Source organism: Gopherus evgoodei, chromosome 16 (assembly GCF_007399415.2).
Source record: "Gopherus evgoodei ecotype Sinaloan lineage chromosome 16, rGopEvg1_v1.p, whole genome shotgun sequence".
Lineage (NCBI taxonomy): Eukaryota > Metazoa > Chordata > Testudines > Testudinidae > Gopherus > Gopherus evgoodei.
Window position 1 is genome coordinate 21,037,524 of NC_044337.1, and position 19,822 is coordinate 21,057,345.

Below are 19,822 nucleotides of genomic sequence, written 5' to 3' on the forward strand. Positions count from 1 at the left end.
TACTTAACAGCTATTTACTAAACTATCTACTTAACAATACTAATTAACAACTATCTATAGAACTAGAGATAAGCGATAAACAAGCGATAGAAACTAGGAGAGCTAGGGACGTGGAGGACAGCTATGCCGCGCTCCACAGTTCCAACGACCGACACGGCGGTAAGAAGGAACTGAGGAGCGGGCGGGCCGGCAGGGATATATATTGGGCGCCATGGCGGCGCCACTCCAGGGGGCGACCTGCCGGCCCACTGGAGTTGCTAGGGTAAAAAGTTTCCGACGAACGTGCACGCGCGGCGCGCACACCTAACTGGAATGGATGTGAGCAATCACTCGAAGAAGAACATCATGATTCATATGACACAATAAAATCTGGCTGAAACCAACAATCACATGGCTAATGTGCAAGAATATTTCTACAGTGTATAAAATAAACACCAAAATCATATCATATAGTGCAAGGAATTTAAGTTGTGAATATTCAGCCACAACCCACCGCTTTTGAAGTTACACACCCATTTATGCTAGCTGATGCGTGTGTCTCTATGTGTGACTGACTGGAAAATCTGAATCCCAATGCAATGAGAGACAGAATACAAATCCTTGGGGAGGGTACAGCATACTCATTTCTCTACAAAGGGTGCAGAGTTAAGGCTCAGCCTTCACTTCTTTCTTTCTAGAAGTCGGGCAATCACAGGAGCATGAGAAAGGAGCAGGGACTATGCTCCACTAGGAATCTGGTCAGCCCCTGGGACATGTGTGAAGAGATAGGAGTGGGCATTGGGGAAGAAGAGGCATGCTCCTTCTACCATCCCCACACGTGCACCTGTGCTGGGACTGACTAGAATCTATCTCTCAGTTTGGAATTTAAGAGTATCAACTGAGTTTTTTTAAAACACTATTTTGATCATTTCCAACAACATAGCACTTGCACTGGTGGCATGAGGCAATGTGCCTAAGACACTATGGAGAAAGTAAACACAATGGGTAGATCTGCAGCTGGTGTAGATGACGTCAGTGGAGCTGCAGGATCTGACTCACTGGATTTTGTGTGGGCATGAAAATACACACAAGGATTCAAGCTGAAGGCTCTCCCTAGACAGACTTTCCATGGGTGTATTGGCAAGTACCCTTATTCCAGGGTTTATGAATTTGTTTCAATAATACACTTAAGGAAAAGTGTGTCTTCTCTGACATAGGCATATTTGGGTGACTGTAATTTGCACAAAGGGAGGAACATGGGACAGCCACTTGCAACATTCATGTCGCTCACTGGCCTTTGAAATGAAGCAGAAGTCAGATCTGGACGAAAAGCATCAATTACATGCTCTCTGTTGTTTTGGTCAAGCATCATAAACGTGACCTGAAAAATAATTGAGGGAAGACAGGAACAATAATGATTTCTTGCATTTCAAAACAAACAAACGAACAAAAATCAAAGACACAAAAGCATTTGGACCCTGTGCATTTTGACAAGTGCAAATGTGCTACAAAAACAGCTGGATGCTCTATCGAAAACTAAATGCAAACTAAAACAAATGTTTCCTAGCTGGCAAGGTCAGCTAATGAGAACAAGGGAGATTACAATGGTTCCTAGCTCAAATGTTTAAAAACTTTGCTACTTGTAAAATAAAAGGAAGTCCAAAATTCTGTCTAGGTGGAGAATTACAGGATGCAAAAACTTTCCTTCTTACCCCCCTCTCCTGACATTATGAACAATAATGCATGAATTTTGTTAAGACTGTTACAGTAACTCTATTATTGTGGTTTGGATTTGAACTAGACAGCTCAACTTGCTGTCTAGGAGGGATGAACAAAGTAAACAGTCTAGAATTTTCCCTGCTCATTATTACTTTTATTAACTTACTGTCATTTAGCTTGAAATATAAAATATAAAAACACCTTTTAAAAGTGCTATGAATTCTGAAGGTTTATTCATTATTCTCCTTGGCTGGTTGGTTGGCACTATGGTTATTTATATGACAGACTTACAGAACTATTGCTACATCAGAGTCAATGTTAAAACAGGGATCAGAACCACATTAAACTTTTTCTCTCTTTCCTTTATTATTGTTGCTGATCGTCAAGCTACCTGTGCAACTCGGGAAAATAAGATACAGAGTAGGTAAGGAACATGCCCAAGATCACCCAAAGGAGTTTATGGCACAGATGGAAACAGAACACAGATCTTCTGACTCCACCTCCTGTGCTTTAGCCACTTCCTGTACTATTTAGATATAGAAATGATAATGATACGCTTTGGCTTAATCACAGACAAAGCTTTAGATAAAACAAACCCAGAGTTTCAAGATATAGTTGAGATTCTAGGTTCTTGCAAATGTTACAGAGCAGAAGCACGAAATCTCAATAGGAGCAAATCTCTTTGGGTACAATCCCAGTCTGTTTTAAGAGGAATTCTGCCCCTGACTACAGCATGGCTTGTAGTGATAGGAGAGGGGAATGAAGCAATGCTTCAGCTCCATTGAACTCAGTGGAAAGACTCTGCCTGATATCTGTGGGAGCTTCTAATGTGGGATCAGGTGTGAAGGCTGCTTTACCCTTATGTTCTACGCAGCAGAAAAAAAAGCTGTGATACCTCACAGCAGAAAAACCGGTAAAGGGGAATTAAGCATCTCAGCATTATGAACACGAGAAGTATGTTCTTTTTACCTTGTGTTTGAAAGGCCATGGAAGCAGAGCATCATACTCCCCTTTCATGACAACAAAGAAGAGAGAAACATGGGTTCCCTTCCCTGTTCCGTCGCCATTCAGATAAATCCTCAGACAGACTTTGTAGCCATATTTCGCAGTGTAGAAAGCTGAAAATTAGAACTTGTGGTTAGTCAGGCCAGAGCCTATCAACAGTCTCTGAAAAAATCTGTATTCCTAGGCTCTGACATATGCAAAAGGGTTAAAATGCAACAGGTGCTCTGAGACCAGGGTGATGAGCATGGCAAACTAAATAGAATACCCTGTGGATTTCCAACTGCAAGCACTGAAGGTCCAGTCCTTTTAATGGCTCATACGTTGGTGAAGCTGATCTGTAATTACCCACAAGAGCGTGTTTTATCTAATCACTTCATTTCTTGGGGAGAATGACTGCAGTGGCCACTCAAGGCATTCTCAGAGTGACATCAAATGACTTTACTTGGGATGAAAAAATGCAGATCCAGCAGATGTCACTGTAACTAGCAGCAGGTAGAGGGCAAATAAACTTAAATGAAAGCTATGTACAGCAAACAGCGCAGCAACATAAGAACTTGTGGGCAACATTAGGCTGCACAGCATATGTTTCACAACCACTTCTTAGATACTTATTGGACGACATCAAATCCAGCACTGTCCATATTATTTTTACCCTTTTATTTTCTGAACTAAATACTTCTAGGCCAAGTTTTTCAACTGGGCTAGAGTGGGGCTTCCCTTTCTACAGGTCCAAATGGGGCCCACAAAATTCCATCAACATGGCTTTTGCCAGCCCAAATACCAGCATTCGTATATTAAACAACTGACTTGTGGCTGTAATTCAAACTGTTTCCAGCCCCACTGCTATTATTTGTGCCCGTGGCACAAGAACAATTTTTTGCAGTGGAATTTTAAAAAAACATAAATCCCATTTCCACATATGCATTGCTATGGCTAACAGCGTGCAGAAGCAGTTATAGGTGCACTAGAGAAGGTCAGCATACAGATGCTTTAGAATTCAGCTACAGTCAGACCAGTGACATTAGGCTGAAGTAGCCTCTGAAGAGTAGCTGGATCCGCATAGCCGTTCATGGTGCACATATCCCAGCATCAAATATGGCTGCTTGGCTTATGCACTTGGCACTGTATTTTGGCCTTTGGGCACCCTTCCCTTACAATCATGAGGTAGAGAGGGTCAAACTATAACTACAGAGCAGAACTTGCCTTGTATTATAAACAGACAGAACTAATGTGTCCTTCTATAAATAATGTCTTAGATCTGGGTACTATTTTAAAGAATCACTGTACAAAAGAGTAGATAGGAGCATCACTCTTGAGGCATTGCTGGGTTTTCAAGAGCTAAATTTTACTAGAGTGTGTATACTTGATGTTTTTTACCTGGAGAAAACAAACTGACTACTCTTCCAGTCACAGAGTCATGGTACTTTCTGTTGACATCTGTAATTTTCCATAAAAAGACTCCATCGTAGGACGCTTGTTCGAAAGACTGGAGACGCTTATGGAGTTTGCTCAGGCCTGCATCTTTCTGTGTCAGACATCGGTGCAGCTCTGTAATCTGAAAAAAAAAAAGAAAAAAAAAACAATCCCTGTTCAAACCCACTCTGTTGTCTCTACAAGGCCTTCTGCTACAGAGGCAGTTCAATAATGCAAGGACTCTCACCTGTGCCCTCACACTATGGAGAGTTGTGTGTGGGAGCGCGCTTTTAAAAACACCTTGATAAGAAATTTTTAAAATGCACAATGTTGGCTCAAGAGGATCGTACTGTATCTGATCCAAGGTGTCTTGCTCTCTTATGACCTGAATCCAAGAAATGCTGAGCACCCATAATTCTCCATACCTTTTAGGTGCCTAAACATGGGTTTAGAGGTCTACTTTAGAAACCAAGGTTTGAAAACTTTACCAAAGCTATAGATGGAGTTTTGGAGATGGGATTAGAACTCAAGAGTTCCAGGCTCCCACTCCTGTGTTTGGACCATGCTTACCCACCCTCTATGATTTTTGTGCATATGTACTCACTACACAAACTGTACACAGACACATAGTCATAATAAATGTTTACCTTCAATTCCAGGCTTTGTATTACATCTTGATCAAGTCCACTCTTCCTCCGAAAGGCTGCGATCTCTAGGTTAGAGGTCTCCACCTCCTTGTTGAGCACCGCCACAATATTCTCAAACACGTGCAACTTATTTTCCAGCTCAGAAATCACTTTCTCCCTTACAAGCTGTTGCAGAATTGACTCTTCCTCATAAACAGATGAGCCAGGAAAACAGTCCACTTCCAGATCTCCACTGACTTCCAGGGCCCCTTGGAGCTGGAGATCGGAGACTTTTCTTTCCAAACCCTTCACTTTACACTCTGCTGTGGCTAAGTGTGGGATGATGCCATTTGCAGCTCCACCAACAGGGAACAAACTGGCCCTCAGTTGCTTTATATGCTGCAGCAGCATCATTAAGTGGGTCCCCACTGCAGACTTCTCATGCTCTTTTGTCTTTTCTTTGCTGCCCTATTGGGAGGAGAAGATGCTGTTATTGAACTAAAATAAATGACTTAGGGCCAAATCCTCATTTAGCCTTTAGTCAGGCAAAATGCCCATCGACTTCATGGGAGTTGGGAGATAAACCTAAGTAAGGCCTTCAGGATACAGGTCTGACTCCATAGCACCAGATTTCAAAGGAGAGCAACCGGCTGCCTAGCTCCTGGGCGATTGTGTGTGTATGACATGTATGTTACATTAACAAGAAAACAGTTGTTCAAAATTCCTCCACTTAACAAGGTGCTATGCAAATAAACAGCTAGATTCTCAAGTCGATCAATATTTAACACTCGCACTGCACACAAAATATATGAGACATATCTATTTACAAGGCAGTAAGAGCACACTAAAATCCAAAGCAGATTTTAGAAACCAGTTAAGGCTGTGGGGGATACAGTGACCTTGCAGACACTGTTTGATACATGACAGAATTTCAAACCTGATATAGCTGTAGAAGTATAATTACAGAACTGTCCCATTTAATCTGAGCAGAAGATACACTGCAGGGGAAAAAGTGTCCCCAGCTGAATTTCACTCCTATGAATTGTGACAGTCAAAAGCCAGTTCCACACCCTTCCCTTCTTTTTTGCCAGGAGAGGTTAAGTTTTATCCCTTTACCAAAAAAACAAAACAAAACAAAACCAACCAAATGAAACCATCCTTGGTTTAGCGCCTTGGCTGGTTCATGCCAGCAGCTGGAGTGTAGAGACTGTACATTACTGGAGACCTTCCAGAATAGGAGCAGGCGGTATTTTACTCACCCTAAATGAACAGCCAATCTCAGAAAACCGACAACCGTCTTTGCTGTTCAATGGCGTTGAATGGTTCTGTTAAAAACAGCCACAAAATAAGTACTAATTTCAAAGGTTTAATTATTTACTACAATCCACTAGTCCAGATCATCAGTTGGTGTAAATCAGGGTAGTTCCATTGAATCTCACTGAGGGTCTGGCCCCACCCCTGTATAGCAACACCAAAGGTAATTCATTTACATACTGGTGGCCAAATCACCAAGTCCTGATCTGATGACCAAGTGATTTTGTCATGCACTGCCATGTGTGAGGCCTGGGTTCCATCTCTAGTCACCCGTGTCCTGAAATTTGAGCAGGTGGGATTACGACCACAGCCAAGGTCATATCTAGCCCAGGCTGACAGTAATTATATTCTATTGCGGATGCCTGTAGCAATGGCCTGCCCTGCAAGCTTCTTAAGCAATGCTGATTTTATATGTCACTATAAAGAGCCACTTTCTGCAGCACTCAAACCTGGGAAATCCACTAACATACAGGGCAAGAGGGAAGGTGGTGGATTGCCCCCAAGACAGACATTCGTGCAATCAAGTGCCTATTCAAGCCCTATGTGCTGTAAACACATTAAAAACAAAACAAGGATAAATATCCTTGTTACAAATACAAAGACTCCCACCCAAGTCTCAGTATAACACAGACCCTAAAATAATACAATATAATAAAACCATAATCGTCAGCAGATGACAACTCCTGTATAACATACACACACGCCATATTACAGAAGCCCACCACAAAGAATAAGACCTCACGCCCAGTAACCCAAAATCCTTCACTTCACTGTTCCCAGAGAAGTATGGAGGAGGAGTGTGCCTTGCAACACACTCTAAAGCAGGGGTCAGCAACCTATGGCATGCGTGCCAAAGACGGCATGCGAGCCGATGTTTAATGGTACGCTGCAGCCGCCGCTGGCCCCGCTCAACTCGCTGCTGAACCCCGGCAGCAGGCTGAGCGGGGCCGACAGCCGGGACCTCAGCAGGCAGCAGCATGCCATTAAACATCCTGCCTGGCCCAGCCCGCTCTTCTCTGCCCCCCACCTACCGCTCTCTCTGCCGGGGGCAGGGGACAGAAGCTTGCTCCTGCCAGCTGCTGCTGTAGGGCAGGCTCCGCTGGCAGCCAAGCTTCCCCCTCCCTTGCCTCTTCCCCCAGCGTGCTGGGTTCCTGACCCACCTCCTCTCCCTCCCTGCCACCCATGACCTTTGCGAGGGAGGAGAGAAGAGGTGCCCCAGTGCCCTTGCTGCTCAGATCGGGAAGGAGGCGGAGAAGAGGCAGGAACAGGGCCTTGAGAAAGAGGGGGTGTAATCAGGGCATATCCCTCCAGCCCCCTGCCGTGAGCCGCTCCCTGATCCCAGCCCACCCCCCAGCCCTCTGCCCTGACCCCTGCACGCCCTCATGACCCCAGCCCTGACTCTGGCAACCCCCACACATACCCAGCCCCGCAACACCCCATGCCCTGACTCCTGCACCCCCTCACACACCTCCAGCCCCCTGCCCTGACTCCTGCAACCTCCTCACACACACCCTGCCCTGACTCCTGCACCCCCTCACACACCTCCAGCTCCCTGCCCTGACTCCTGCAACCTCCTCACACACACCCTGCCCTGATTCCTGCACTCCCCACACATACCCAGCCCCCCACATCCTATGCCCGGACTCTTGCATCCCCCACATCCCCACCCTGAGCACCAAACGGGAGCTCCTCCCACATTCCCACCTGCACCCCTCGCATCAAATGGGAGCTGCCCAGGTAAGCGCTCCATACCCAAACCTCCTGCCCCAACCCTGAGCCCCCTTCCTCATTCTAGCTCCTGGCCAGACCCTGAACCCCAACCCCCAGCCTGCTCCTTCACCCCCAGCCCTGTGCTCAGTGCAGAGAGAGGCAGAGAATAGGCCAGAACCAGGGAGAAGGTAGGTACCCACTGTATGTGGGCAGGGCTGGGACCCCAGACCGGCAGCAGGTTGAGTGGGGTTGGCAGCCAGGACCCTGGCTGGCAGGAGCCAGCGGACAGAACCCCAGACCGGCAGCAGGCTGAGCCCCCAGCCCCGCTCAGTCTGCTGCCGGTCTGGGGTCCCGGCCCCCGGCCCCACTCAGCCCACTGCCAGCCTGGGGTTCTGGCTGCCGGCCCTTTGCCAGCTGGGTCCCGGCCACAGGCCCCGCTCAACCTGCTGCCAGCCTAGGTGAACGGAACCCCAGGCCGACAGAGGGCTGAGCAGGCCAGTGGCGTAAGATCAGCATTTTAATTTAATTTTAAATGAAGCTTCTTAAACATTTTTAAAACCTTGTTTACTTTACATACACCAATAGTTTAGTTATATAATATAGACTTATAGAGAGAGACCTTCTAAAAAATGTTAAAATGTATTACTGGCATGCAAAACTTTAAGTTAACGTGAATAAATGGAGACTCGGCACACCACTTCTGAAAGGTTGCCGACCCCTGCACTAAAGGGTGACCCATTCTCTATCACACCAAGGTGTCTGAGATTAGAATCCAGCCCTCTCCCTCTGCACACAAAGGTACTGTCATAAACAGATAGAGATCGCCTGATTCAACTTCTTGAATCACCACACGGAGAGGACTGTTACCTTCTCTCTCACCCAGAAGCAATACAAGCTGTGTGAATATAACACAAAGAGAAAATTTATCCTTCCCTTCTCCCCACCAATTCCCTTGAACCTTAACTAGGAGAAAAAAAATCACACAGGTCTTAAAAGCAAAACTTTTAATAAAAAGAAAGAAAAAAGTAAAAGGTTTATCTCTGCACTTTAGATGGTAAAAAGTTACAGGGTCTTTCAACTATAAACAATAGAAAGAAACTTTCGCCAGCAAAAACACAATTTAAGCTACTTCCAGCAAGTACACATATGCCAATGAAATAAAAAACAAATTAAAAGACTATGACAGCCTTTTCTCACTTACAATTCTGAATAGATAAGAGACTGTAGCAGGGAGATTGGCAGAAACCTGGTTGCACTTCTAGTCCTGCCCAGGACCCAGAGAGAACAAAGCCAAACCCCAAACCCACAAACAAAGGCTTCCCTCCCATGAGATTTGAAAGTATCTTGTCTTCTGATTGGTCCTCTGGTCAGGTGTTTGGGGTCCCTGTTTGTTAACCCTTTACAGGTAAGAGAGACATTAATCCATAATTATCTGTTTATGACAGGTACATGTCTTTTTAAGAAGTTATTTAGTGTCATCTGTGTTGGGACAGCCCTTGTATTGTTCACCAGGTTTCCCCTGAGTGTTTGAAAAGGAAGTAAACAAACAAAACATCCAAGATTTTAGGAGAAATCCTAAATAAGAAGAGGGTGGTTGGAAGGAATCAGTACAACTGATCTTAGGATGTGAAAAGCTCCCAGCTACTGTTGCCACATGGAGATGCCATGAAGTTGCCTGGGTCAGCCAGATGAAGAGCTGGCACTTCAAGGAACAGAACAAAAACAATACATTGCCCTTTCACATTTTAACCTACCTTTTCCTTTGATGGGCCTTCTGTGTGCATCCGTTTTTGTTCCTTCGATGAGTTACCTTCACATGTATGCTTCTGTCATTAAAGTAAGAGGACAAAGGGTTGGGTACAATGCTAAAATCATGATACTTCCTTACCTAGGTCTCTATGAAATATAATCTCTTTCTGTACCACATAATATCATCCCCATTTTACAGAAAAGTGAGCTCTGGTGAAGTCACTTGCTGAGAAGCCTCCGGTCAAGTGAATCAGGTCTGAGCTAGCAAATAAAAGTTGCACATTCAAACCCTGTTTCTGGAACAGATTTACTCAGAGGCTGCAGGCAAGACACTTCACCCTGCACAGCCAAATTCAGCAGCGATTTGTCAGCAGTAACTTAGACCCCTATGCACTCATGTAGTCTTTCCTGGACTCACCAATGCCCACACTCTTGAAGCATAAGGGAGTCTCAAGAAGTGTAATTTACATGCCAAACAGCTGGGTGAAAAAGCATAAATTAAAATAGTATTGACTCCTATTCACTTTCACACAGTTTGAGTGGGCTAAGTAGGTCTTAAGGAAACTAAACCTTTCTCCAAAGATCAGGGAAGCCCACTGATCTTAAGAACATGCTTTCACTGCAGAATTAACCGGGGCTCTTATTTGGGTGTTGCGCCTAAGCCATCCTCCCAGCCACACACAAAAAACTTTGGCTCGAGTTTAGTGGTACATTCAGCCTGAGCTAGCTGGCCCATCCTAGGGTAGGCTGAAGGCCGGGTGAGGCTCTCATTTAGTCTGGTAACCTGCCCACCCACTTTGCAGAGAGGATGCAGGCTGAACCACTTAAGCTCTGATAGTCCTCCAGTGCTTGCCCACAGTTCTCCTGGGGTGCCCAGATGGGCAGAAAAGTTCTTCCACAATTCACTGGAAAAGAATCAAAGAGCAGCTCATCTTACTGCAACACAAAGAACCATGGGATATGCTCCCCCCCCCCCCAATATAGATGTAATGTATTTCTCTCTTTCCTTGTTATAGTTTAATGGCCTCAACCCAACAATAAAGCTCACTGGTTGTTTGCTATGTGTGGGGGGGGGATCTTTTCTGAACAAAACTTCTTTCTAAAAGACAACCATGAGGGAGGAGAACAGCACTAATTCCATATTATGGGAGTCTTCTCGGAGAAAACAGTGCATGCAATGTATGAGTCTCACCCAGGTCAAACCCTAATCACTGACTTTATATGCAGTGACATGCAAGTGAACTATGGACCAGAAGGCAAATATACATATAAACTCTCCATGCATTGACTTCATATAGCTTGGGTTACGTGCAGGGCTGTCTCAGATCTCATTCTTTAACACACTGAAGGCAAGAGGCCAAATTTCCTGACATGATGTGCTAATGCAGAATGGGGAAAATAATCCCCTGCTGCTGGTTCATACCATGACTGTAGTTTGTGTATTTTAACATAGCAACTTTCAAGCTTTCACTTCAAACTATTCAGAGGTTTCATCTTTAATCTTTACAAATGCCTTTGCTCACCAGTACGTTTCCTTTAGCACTCTGGAAAGTTCGGATAGTATTGCAGTTCCACGAACCCACAAAGTATCTTCTCTGCAAAGTGTCCTAAGATCTCCATTTCAGCTCCGCAAAAACACATCCAGAGGTCTTTCCTCTCCCCTCGGCACTTTCTGAACACTCTATATCTCAGACACTATTTATAATGTGCCTTTATTTATTCTTTATCCTAGGCTGTTTGCTCACTCAACTTTGTCCTTTTCCTGTTTCTTTTTTGATATAATGGAACCCAAAATCAAATGAACACAAGATTGACATATCAAAGCTACCATTAACAGAAGTCTGAAACATGCTTAATCAGGATGCTAAGAATTATACGAAGGAGAAAGATGTGTATCTGATAGACTGCCCAGACCTTTTTATTTGCTCCTCTTTTAATCTTTTAAAGCAGGATTCATGGAGTATTTAGCTGGTGACTGCTCTGGAGACTGGGGCATGCTACTCACAGAACAAGCAAAGCACAGGTGGTGGCTGCACAAGTGTCCACACCCTGACCTGCCTGTGTACTAGCTCCCTGGCCCTGGTGGGCCCACCTCTCTCAAGCTAAGAAGGCATTCCAGTCTCCACGGCTCATTCATTTCCTGAGTTCTTTGCTGAAACTGACAAAGGGGTTGTCATTTGGAAAGGCATTTTTTGTGCTAAGGTTTAAGAGCATTAAACTCACTTCATATAGGCCACCAAGGAGTCCAGGGGCAGCTCTAGGCATTTTGCCGCCCCAAGCATGGTAGGCAGGCTGCCTTTGGCGGCTTGCCAGCCAACCCTCAGCAGGCACGCCTGTGGGAGGTCCACCGAAGCCGCGGGACCAGTGGACCCTCCACAGGCAAGCTGCCAAAGGCAGCCTGCCTGCCGCCCTCATGGCACCGGCAGAGCGCCCCCCACGGTTTGCCGCCCCAAGCACGTGCTTGGCGTGCTGGGGCCTGGAGCAGCCCCTGAAGGAGTCGGCAAATGGTAGCAATGTTTGGTTTCTACTGACCTGCATTTGACTAGGCAGAGGAGCTCCAATTTTATATTCCCTGTTGTCAATTAGGGTAAAAATGGATTCCAGCTGCACTGAAATTGTTTTCAGTGGAAAATACTTGGGGTTATAAAAATACAAGAGATGCAAACAGCTTCTTCTCATAGACTACATATTTGCAAAACGGAATACGGGAACTACTGACACACAGGAGGCAACATTTCAAGGCCAATCTCCCTATCAGGTTGCCAAGATTTCCTAACAAAAAACCGCATTAGATAACAGATTAAACAGGACGAGGGAAATGAAAACAATTCTTCACCACGGGAAAAAGAAACCAAATGACCTCTGAAGACAAACCGACTGTATCGCATACATCTGAAGAGAGGAGCAAGGTGAATCAAAACACCACGCTCAGAGCTCTCTCTCCAGGTAACAGCGTATCAGTATGCCCACTGCACTTTCAGAAGGGTTAAAGTGGTGAGATGTTTCCATTTTCAGTTATTTTCTCTTTTTGAAAGACACACTGAAATAATAGTGGTAAAAAGTGCCGGTCTGACAGCCCAACAGGCTGAGGTCTGATATTCCCCTCTCCCTGCCACAGAACTGGTTAAAAATGAGCAGCAGCTGTGCAAGCTTCCTACACACACTTTCCCAGCAAGTGTGCCTCATTCCTGCCATGGAGAGACCACTTTCACAGAAATAAGAGGGGAGCTGAGACTTCATAACCTGTTCAGTTCTTGGCAAGACTGCAAAGGTGAGCAATTAAGTGACAAATGTGACATGGAAACTTGCCCATAGTTATTTCCCCCCGCACTATCCTGTAGGAGCATTCCACACTACAACTCTCCCATCATCTCTGTCGAAATGGTCATCCTTCCAGGATGTAATTCCTAGCTTGACAATGATTCTCCTTAAACTACCTGGACGGTCAACACTTATCAGTCCTCCATCCCAACCTGGAAGCTGAGTGCTGCCTCTGCAGCATTCCTAGTCTATAGGCTAAGAGATCACAGAGTCTAAAGCCGGAGAACTGAAGTGCGTTTTGAGAACTTTCAACTCAAACCAAAGCAGTTACTGCAGCTTTAGCGATGATACAGGTGTGACATTTCTTATATATGCTGCTACTGCTATTGGCTTAGGAGTTTTATCATGAACTTTTACAATTAAAAAAACAATGATAAACTGTGTATCAGCTAAGCTATCTCAGATAATTCATCTGTATATATCAGCAAATATTTTCCTAACCCTTTACCCAACTATACTGTTTCCTCCTTCAGCAACACAGTGTACCATATATCAGCTAGCATATTGTCCTTAGGCCACTCGCATCAGCACAACCTACTGTATTGTGGTGCACACACAAAAAGGAGGGAATCAAAGGCACTGGGATATTTTTTTTAGAATTAAAAAGAATGCAAGAAGTCATTACAAACCCAACTCATCAGTTACGGGTCTGATATAAGGTTGCCTTATTGTAAGACATTCTAAGTAGGATGTGAGAAATGCATTTCAATTAGAATAACAGCAACCTGCATGGAGCTGGCAAAGTAATAAAAGAAAACAAGTGATCAGTTACCATTGGGGCAGGAAAATTTTTGTTTTGTTTTTTAACATGGACTGACTTCAGATAGATAAATCTGGTGGAGAGTGTTGAACTTTAGTTTTCATTCTATAGGTACTGTAAGGTCCTCAATTACAACAGTGATAAGCATAATGTAAACCTATAAACAAAATTAAATATGCCTGAACAGTCCTAAATGCTACAGGTAAGAGAGAGGTTTCAGGATGAATTTACAATGTATTCATAGCATTGGGCTCTGCCTGGGATCCACTGATACCGTTGATTTGAAAAGTTAGTAGATTCCAAGGCCAGAGGGGACCATTTTGATCATCGAGTGTGACCTCCTGTATAAGCCGGGCCATAGAACTTTCCCCAAATAAAGTTAAAGCTGATGGCATCTAGTATAAATATTGTCTGAATAAAATCTGCTGTACAATTTATTGGCCAATTTTATATTAAGTTAAAAAAATCTATATTCTAGATCTTTCTGTGGTTTCTCTGGTTGCATTTCTTGTCGTCTTCACACTGAGGTGCGCTGGCTGAAAGGGGGCCTAGAACATGGCAAGAAGCACTGCTCTCCCCCCAAATGAGGGCACACATATTTTCTCTCTTCTTGTAGCACCACATAAGGATGGTCAATTACACTCCATTGTTTTTCCAGCAAATACATCATGGAACATTACACTGCAATTGAAATGTTAGCAAGGTCAGAAAAATGAAACATTCTCCAGCTACATAACTTTAACAAAACAAGGAGGAAATATTTAATCAGACAGCTGTGAAAGCTGTAGAGTATTTAAGATATGATCATAAAACCCTTGTTTTGTTTTAAGGCAAATAAATCTTCTTACTTGGTACTCATTACTGGATAACCTCCGTTTACATTTCTGGCATGTGGTCATGTTATTAACACATCCATTCTCCAAATGATCTGCAAGTTTCTTTCTCATCACCATTTGTCCACAACCGGTATGGCAAGGGATTAAAGCATATTCACATAGGCTCTGATGGTCCTGAAAGTTGAAAGTTATAAATCAAGATGTAACCCTGCACAGATACATGTGTCTACAAATGCCCTCCATTCTGCCTGCATGAATCTTTTTTTGCACCACGTGGCCTCTGTGAATGGGCAAATTCCCCACCCCATTGTCTGACACACAAAACTGGGAGTGTGATTCCCAGCTTAAGTACTAGCTCTTATCAAGTTTGTGCACTAAAAATAGAACTGTAGCCGCAGTATCACAGGTGGCAGCGGCACAGGCCACACCCCCAATACAAACCCTGCCCTGACCCCAGGGGTACATACTCAGGGCAGCTAGGCCATGCCACCACTCCCCACTGCCTGTGCTACTGTGGCTACACTAGTACTGTTAATGAGCTACCTCAATGCCAGCTAGCATGAGTGTGGCCAGCTCCAAGTCTTGACAGAGTCACAGCCAGGTTAAAGTCCAAAACTCACCTTGAACCTGGGGCTTTGCTTTATTCTTAATTTAAAACAACACATACAAAGTTTAGCGTGAGCTCTCTCCTGAACTGGCTCTTTTAATGGTCTTCCTTTGCAAGACCACCTGCCTCAGCGCCAGGCTTTCTCCTTGCCTCAGAGACTCCCTGACTTTTATCTTCTCTAGTCAGAGAGCAAATGAGCAATAATGAGATCAAACTGTTCTGCCTGGCAAGATGAGCCAGCAGACAAGCCCTACCCCTCTATGCAGGGTACATGAAAGGCCATCCTGTCATGGCCTCCAGTGCACAAGTGGGTCATGGTTCGTAACAGCTTTCAACAGAATTCTTAAACCGAGCTAAGTTATTACTATTTGCACTTCTCTCAGCTCATACAATGAAAATCACTTAAGTCTATTTAATTGTTGTCTATAGGGGAATATTTAATTGTTTAAAAAATATAATGGAAACTTTTCTACAGGCTGAAGTTCTCTAAAATCTGTAAAAAAAGGTCAAATGTGATCATCAGCATCCCTTTAACATTACCCTGATTATAACATCTCACTGCAACAATCGCAATGCTTGTCCTCAGTGCATGGAGGGAAAGGGCGCAGAGTGGAAGATTTAAGTCTACAATGTAAATAGTTTGAACTACTGGAACTTTCAGTAACTATAATGGAGAGTAACAATAATTTATAAGGGGCCTTGTGCCCAAGGTCTCTATAAAATCCTGTAACGCTGCTCAGCTTCAAAATCATCAGTGTTTTTGAATTTACAATCAACCTGGCTTAACTGTCTAAATCAAAAACCTTTTAGAGCCAGATCCTCCACTGATGTAAATCAGTGTAGCTGAATTGACATAAAAGGAACTATGCTGATTTCCACCAACTGAGAATTTGACCCTAAATGTTCCATACTTATACAAAACATTTATAGTCTAGACATTAAGGCCCAGTCCAATAAGGTACCAGTCACTCCAGAGGAAGTTGGCACATTCAACACATCCCTGGATGTGCTCAGCACCTCACGGAACTGGGCCTTACACATTATTTTTCTGATACTTCATCCAGTATTGAAGCAGGGGTAAAACTAGTTTATTACAGTCTCTTTCACGGAGGCTCTCACACTGACCGTGTTACAAATGATTTTTTTTTTTTAAAGCAAGATGACTGTTCCAGCAGTGAACTCAGAAATGTCAATTTTAATCACAAGCCTTGTTTTCAAATCCATTTTTCTGTGTATTCATACTGAGAGAGGTCCTGGCACCTTTTGAACTCTCCAAACTTGGCACTGAGCAAAATGGGGTAGAGTTTTCTTTAAAGGAGAACAGACAAACGGAAAATGTGTGCAACATTAGCAAAGAAAGAAAAAATATGACAGCAGCATCTCTGCAGCTCTTCATATACAGAGAGCGACTGCACACCACATTCTGCTTCTAAACTGGGTGCCAAGAGGTCCTTAGCTACAGCTCCATTTGACTATGAAGCCCTCTTTTGTCCTCAAGATTATGCAGAGAGGGTCAAGCCCCCTCAGTGATATTTACATATAGGCTTGAATTTTCTTTTTGGATTGTTGTACACGTAGCAGATTCTGAAACATTGTCTATTTCACCTTTATCATTTCACATCAATATTCAAAGAATGACTGTAACATACTAAATAAACAGGAGTCAGACAGCTATGTTTTTCTTTCTAAGTCTGTTTTCTGTTTCCCTTGTTGTGTCAATATCTCCATGAGCACTGCTTCTCAAACATTACCATGGGAGATTTGCTTTTCTTACAAAAATATAGGAAGTACATTGCTCCTAATAATAGTTTGGAGATCAGGGTATTATGGGCTTCATTGAAGGTTACTTACAAGGTCCTTGCCCCTAATGTTATACTCAAACCTACTGGAAAAATTACAGCTAACACATGCATTTTTAGAGAGACAAGGTGGGTGACATCATGTCTTTTGTTGGACCAACTTCTTTGCTGGTGAGAGAGAGAAGCTTTTGAGCCACATAAAACTCTTCTTCAGGTCTGCGAAACTTACTCAGAGTGTGACCACCAAATACAAGGTGGAACAGATTGTTTAGCATAAGTAGTTAACACATATTTCAAGGGACCATTCCAGGTGAAGGTATTACCTCACCGACTTTGTCTCTCTAATATCCCGGGACTGACATCGCCACAAAAAAAACACACATAATGCATTTTTATAATGCATGCTACACCATCGTTCAAAACATGTTGGGTCTGATCTAAACCCCATTGACATCAATGCGAAATTTTCACTGACATTCATCCATCACCGGATCAAATCTTCAGCTGGTATAAATTACTATAACTCTTTTGAGCTTCAATGGAGCTTCACTGACTTACACCAGCTAAGGATCTGGATTCATTCTCTTTGTGACTCCAATACAGGAAAGCACTTAAGCACATGCTTAACTTTAGGCATGTGCTTAAGACGCATACATTTATGCATGTGCTTAAGTGCTTTGATGAATAAGGATGGACTGTGGAATCAGGTCCTAAATCCCCATGTTCTTCTAACACCACCGGAACATGCCTCCCTGACACAATGTTTATCCTCACTGGCAAAACCCCACTGCACATTTATGAGACACAACATGGAAGATTAAACTGTCATCTTTAAACTTACTTCAAAATTTTTCATGATACCAAACCAACTGCATCCAGGGGTCCCACAGTGCACTTTGAATTCAGAAATCTCTTTATTAATGGCAGCATCACTGAAAGCCTGGAAATTAACAACAAGATGAACAGTCAAATACTGGTCAATAAAATGATCCAAACAGCAGTTACGAGATGGGAACAGGCTGGGACTTTATAGCTTCATAAACCTTGATTTTTTTCCTTTTAGGTTTAATCTTCTGCAAAAGTATTATTTAGTTTAACGAGTACACAGGAAAAGGCCAAAGGAGTATGAAATCCTATTATTTGTTTCGTATAGCTCAAAAATTAAATGATTTGAGGTGATTTTAATTTATTAAAAATAAAAATATGCCCTTCCCAGTGAAAACTATCAGTATAAAGTTTTTTCCTACTCAGAAATCTGAAAACAGGTGTATGCAAAGAATGTGCTGATGGAACCTTAACTATAGAGGGCACTACCTCATGCCACTCTAATGCAGGCATTTAATTAGTGGAGTGATTAGCACCTCTTTTACCTGCTGCAGAGAGGATTTAAGATTCAACCCGAATGAGGAGGGGGTGGGGGAAAACACCCTTTCAAACTCAGGCTGTTTCCATTTAGTTTGCCTAGTGTCCTAGAGAAATCCAGACCAGACACATGCATTTTTCCCAGCAATATAGCTTTTTTCTTGCATTAACTGTGAAGAACTATGCAATAAATAAAAAAAATGAATCATTGCAGTCTTTTAATATCACATCTTGCACAAGCACAATAGCTACAGTAGAACATAGACAAGTATTAAGAACACAATATAGCAGACTGCAGATTCCCCACAGATCAAAATATGGAAAATCCAGGGGAGGAGTACACATATGAAATAGCTCATCACTATGTTGAGAATAATAAGAGGCCTTCCTTGCTTTATAGAGAAAAATTACTCCTGTCAGCCTACAGCATCACTAAGAGACAGAGAAAGAAAAGTCCCACCAATTCCTCTACTTCTTCCCTCTTGATCACTATATTCAAACAGTGTTCTATCGCATCCAGGTTTAATTAACCCAAGAACAGGGCTTCCACCTCTTCCCTTTGGAAAGATCCTTAGAAAACAATACAGCACTTATAACAAAGCTCTAACCTGTGCATTATGCATGAGCTCAGGGAACAAAATGATTTGTTCATTTGGTAAAACCAATTAAAAGAAAAAATTCAGCAGTTCAGAAATGAACTAAAGAGATCTGGACTGTAAGACTGAAATGTCAAGAAACTGTGGAAAAGGGAAAATACTGAGGGGCTCACCCCTCACACTGTAGCAATTAGTTTTCATGCTGTAATTCTACTGTCCAAGCTGTGTTATAACCAGTTTTATAAAACACTGTCCTTACACAATATCTTTTTAGACTGGATATAAGACAGGTATCATTACATAACAGGGAATGCTAGATATTGAAGTCAGCATCAGAATAGCAAAAGTGAAAGAGAGATTCTGGAAGAATAAACATCTGATGATAAAGGACATAAATCTGAAGACTACATTCCAACTCTTAAGAACTTACATTTGGTCTGTGCAGTGCTCTGTGTTAAAATACGGCTGTGAAACACGGACATTCAAACAATCGATGATAAAGAAATTACAATCCTTTGCATTAGGGTGTTATAGAAAAATTCTGAAAATATAATGGATAGAGCACATAACCAATGAAAAAGTATTGGAGATTATTTGAACTCAGCAAATACCAGTTAGAGATTTTATGCAAAGAAAGATTTGATTTGCAGGGTGCATTTTAAGAGGTTCAGTGAACAATGCATGTTTACAGGCACTGGAAGAGAAAGCTGACAACAGAAGAACATGAGGCAGAAAAAGATGACCTGGGATGGATAAGGTGGTATCCTGGGTGGATCAAAAAGTCTATGCATCTACAAAGAGATTAGCAGATGATCCTACAGAATGGGCTACCATGGCTGCAAACCTCCAGTAATGGAGATGCCATGTAAGAAGAAGATAAGATGGTTTAGTTCGGTCTACACAGGTCAGACCAATGTTAAAGACTATAGTCAATTTCATCGAATAGTAGCAATTACTGTTGTGAGACTCATTTACATATAGATCTTTGTAACGATTAACATAACAGCAATGCATTGTCAGAAGCAG

General features: G+C 43.0%; 1 protein-coding gene across 5 annotated transcripts in view; it reads right to left on the reverse strand.

The window, feature by feature from the left end:
- Positions 1-345: 345 nt before the first annotated feature.
- The window catches only part of TRAF1 (TNF receptor associated factor 1), a 62,667-nt gene continuing 43,190 nt past the window's right edge, over positions 346-19,822 (reverse strand). For all 5 annotated transcript variants that reach the window (XM_030536131.1, XM_030536134.1, XM_030536135.1 and 2 more), the window contains 8 exons: positions 17,680-17,778; positions 14,445-14,606; positions 9,521-9,592; positions 6,002-6,067; positions 4,764-5,210; positions 4,081-4,258; positions 2,668-2,816; positions 346-1,360 (listed from right to left, as the gene is read on the reverse strand). In XM_030536131.1, coding sequence (XP_030391991.1) covers positions 1,142-1,360; positions 2,668-2,816; positions 4,081-4,258; positions 4,764-5,210; positions 6,002-6,067; positions 9,521-9,592; positions 14,445-14,606; positions 17,680-17,778 — 1,392 coding nt within the window. In that variant the 3' untranslated portion in view covers positions 346-1,141. The remainder of the gene's footprint in view (positions 1,361-2,667; positions 2,817-4,080; positions 4,259-4,763; positions 5,211-6,001; positions 6,068-9,520; positions 9,593-14,444; positions 14,607-17,679; positions 17,779-19,822) is intronic.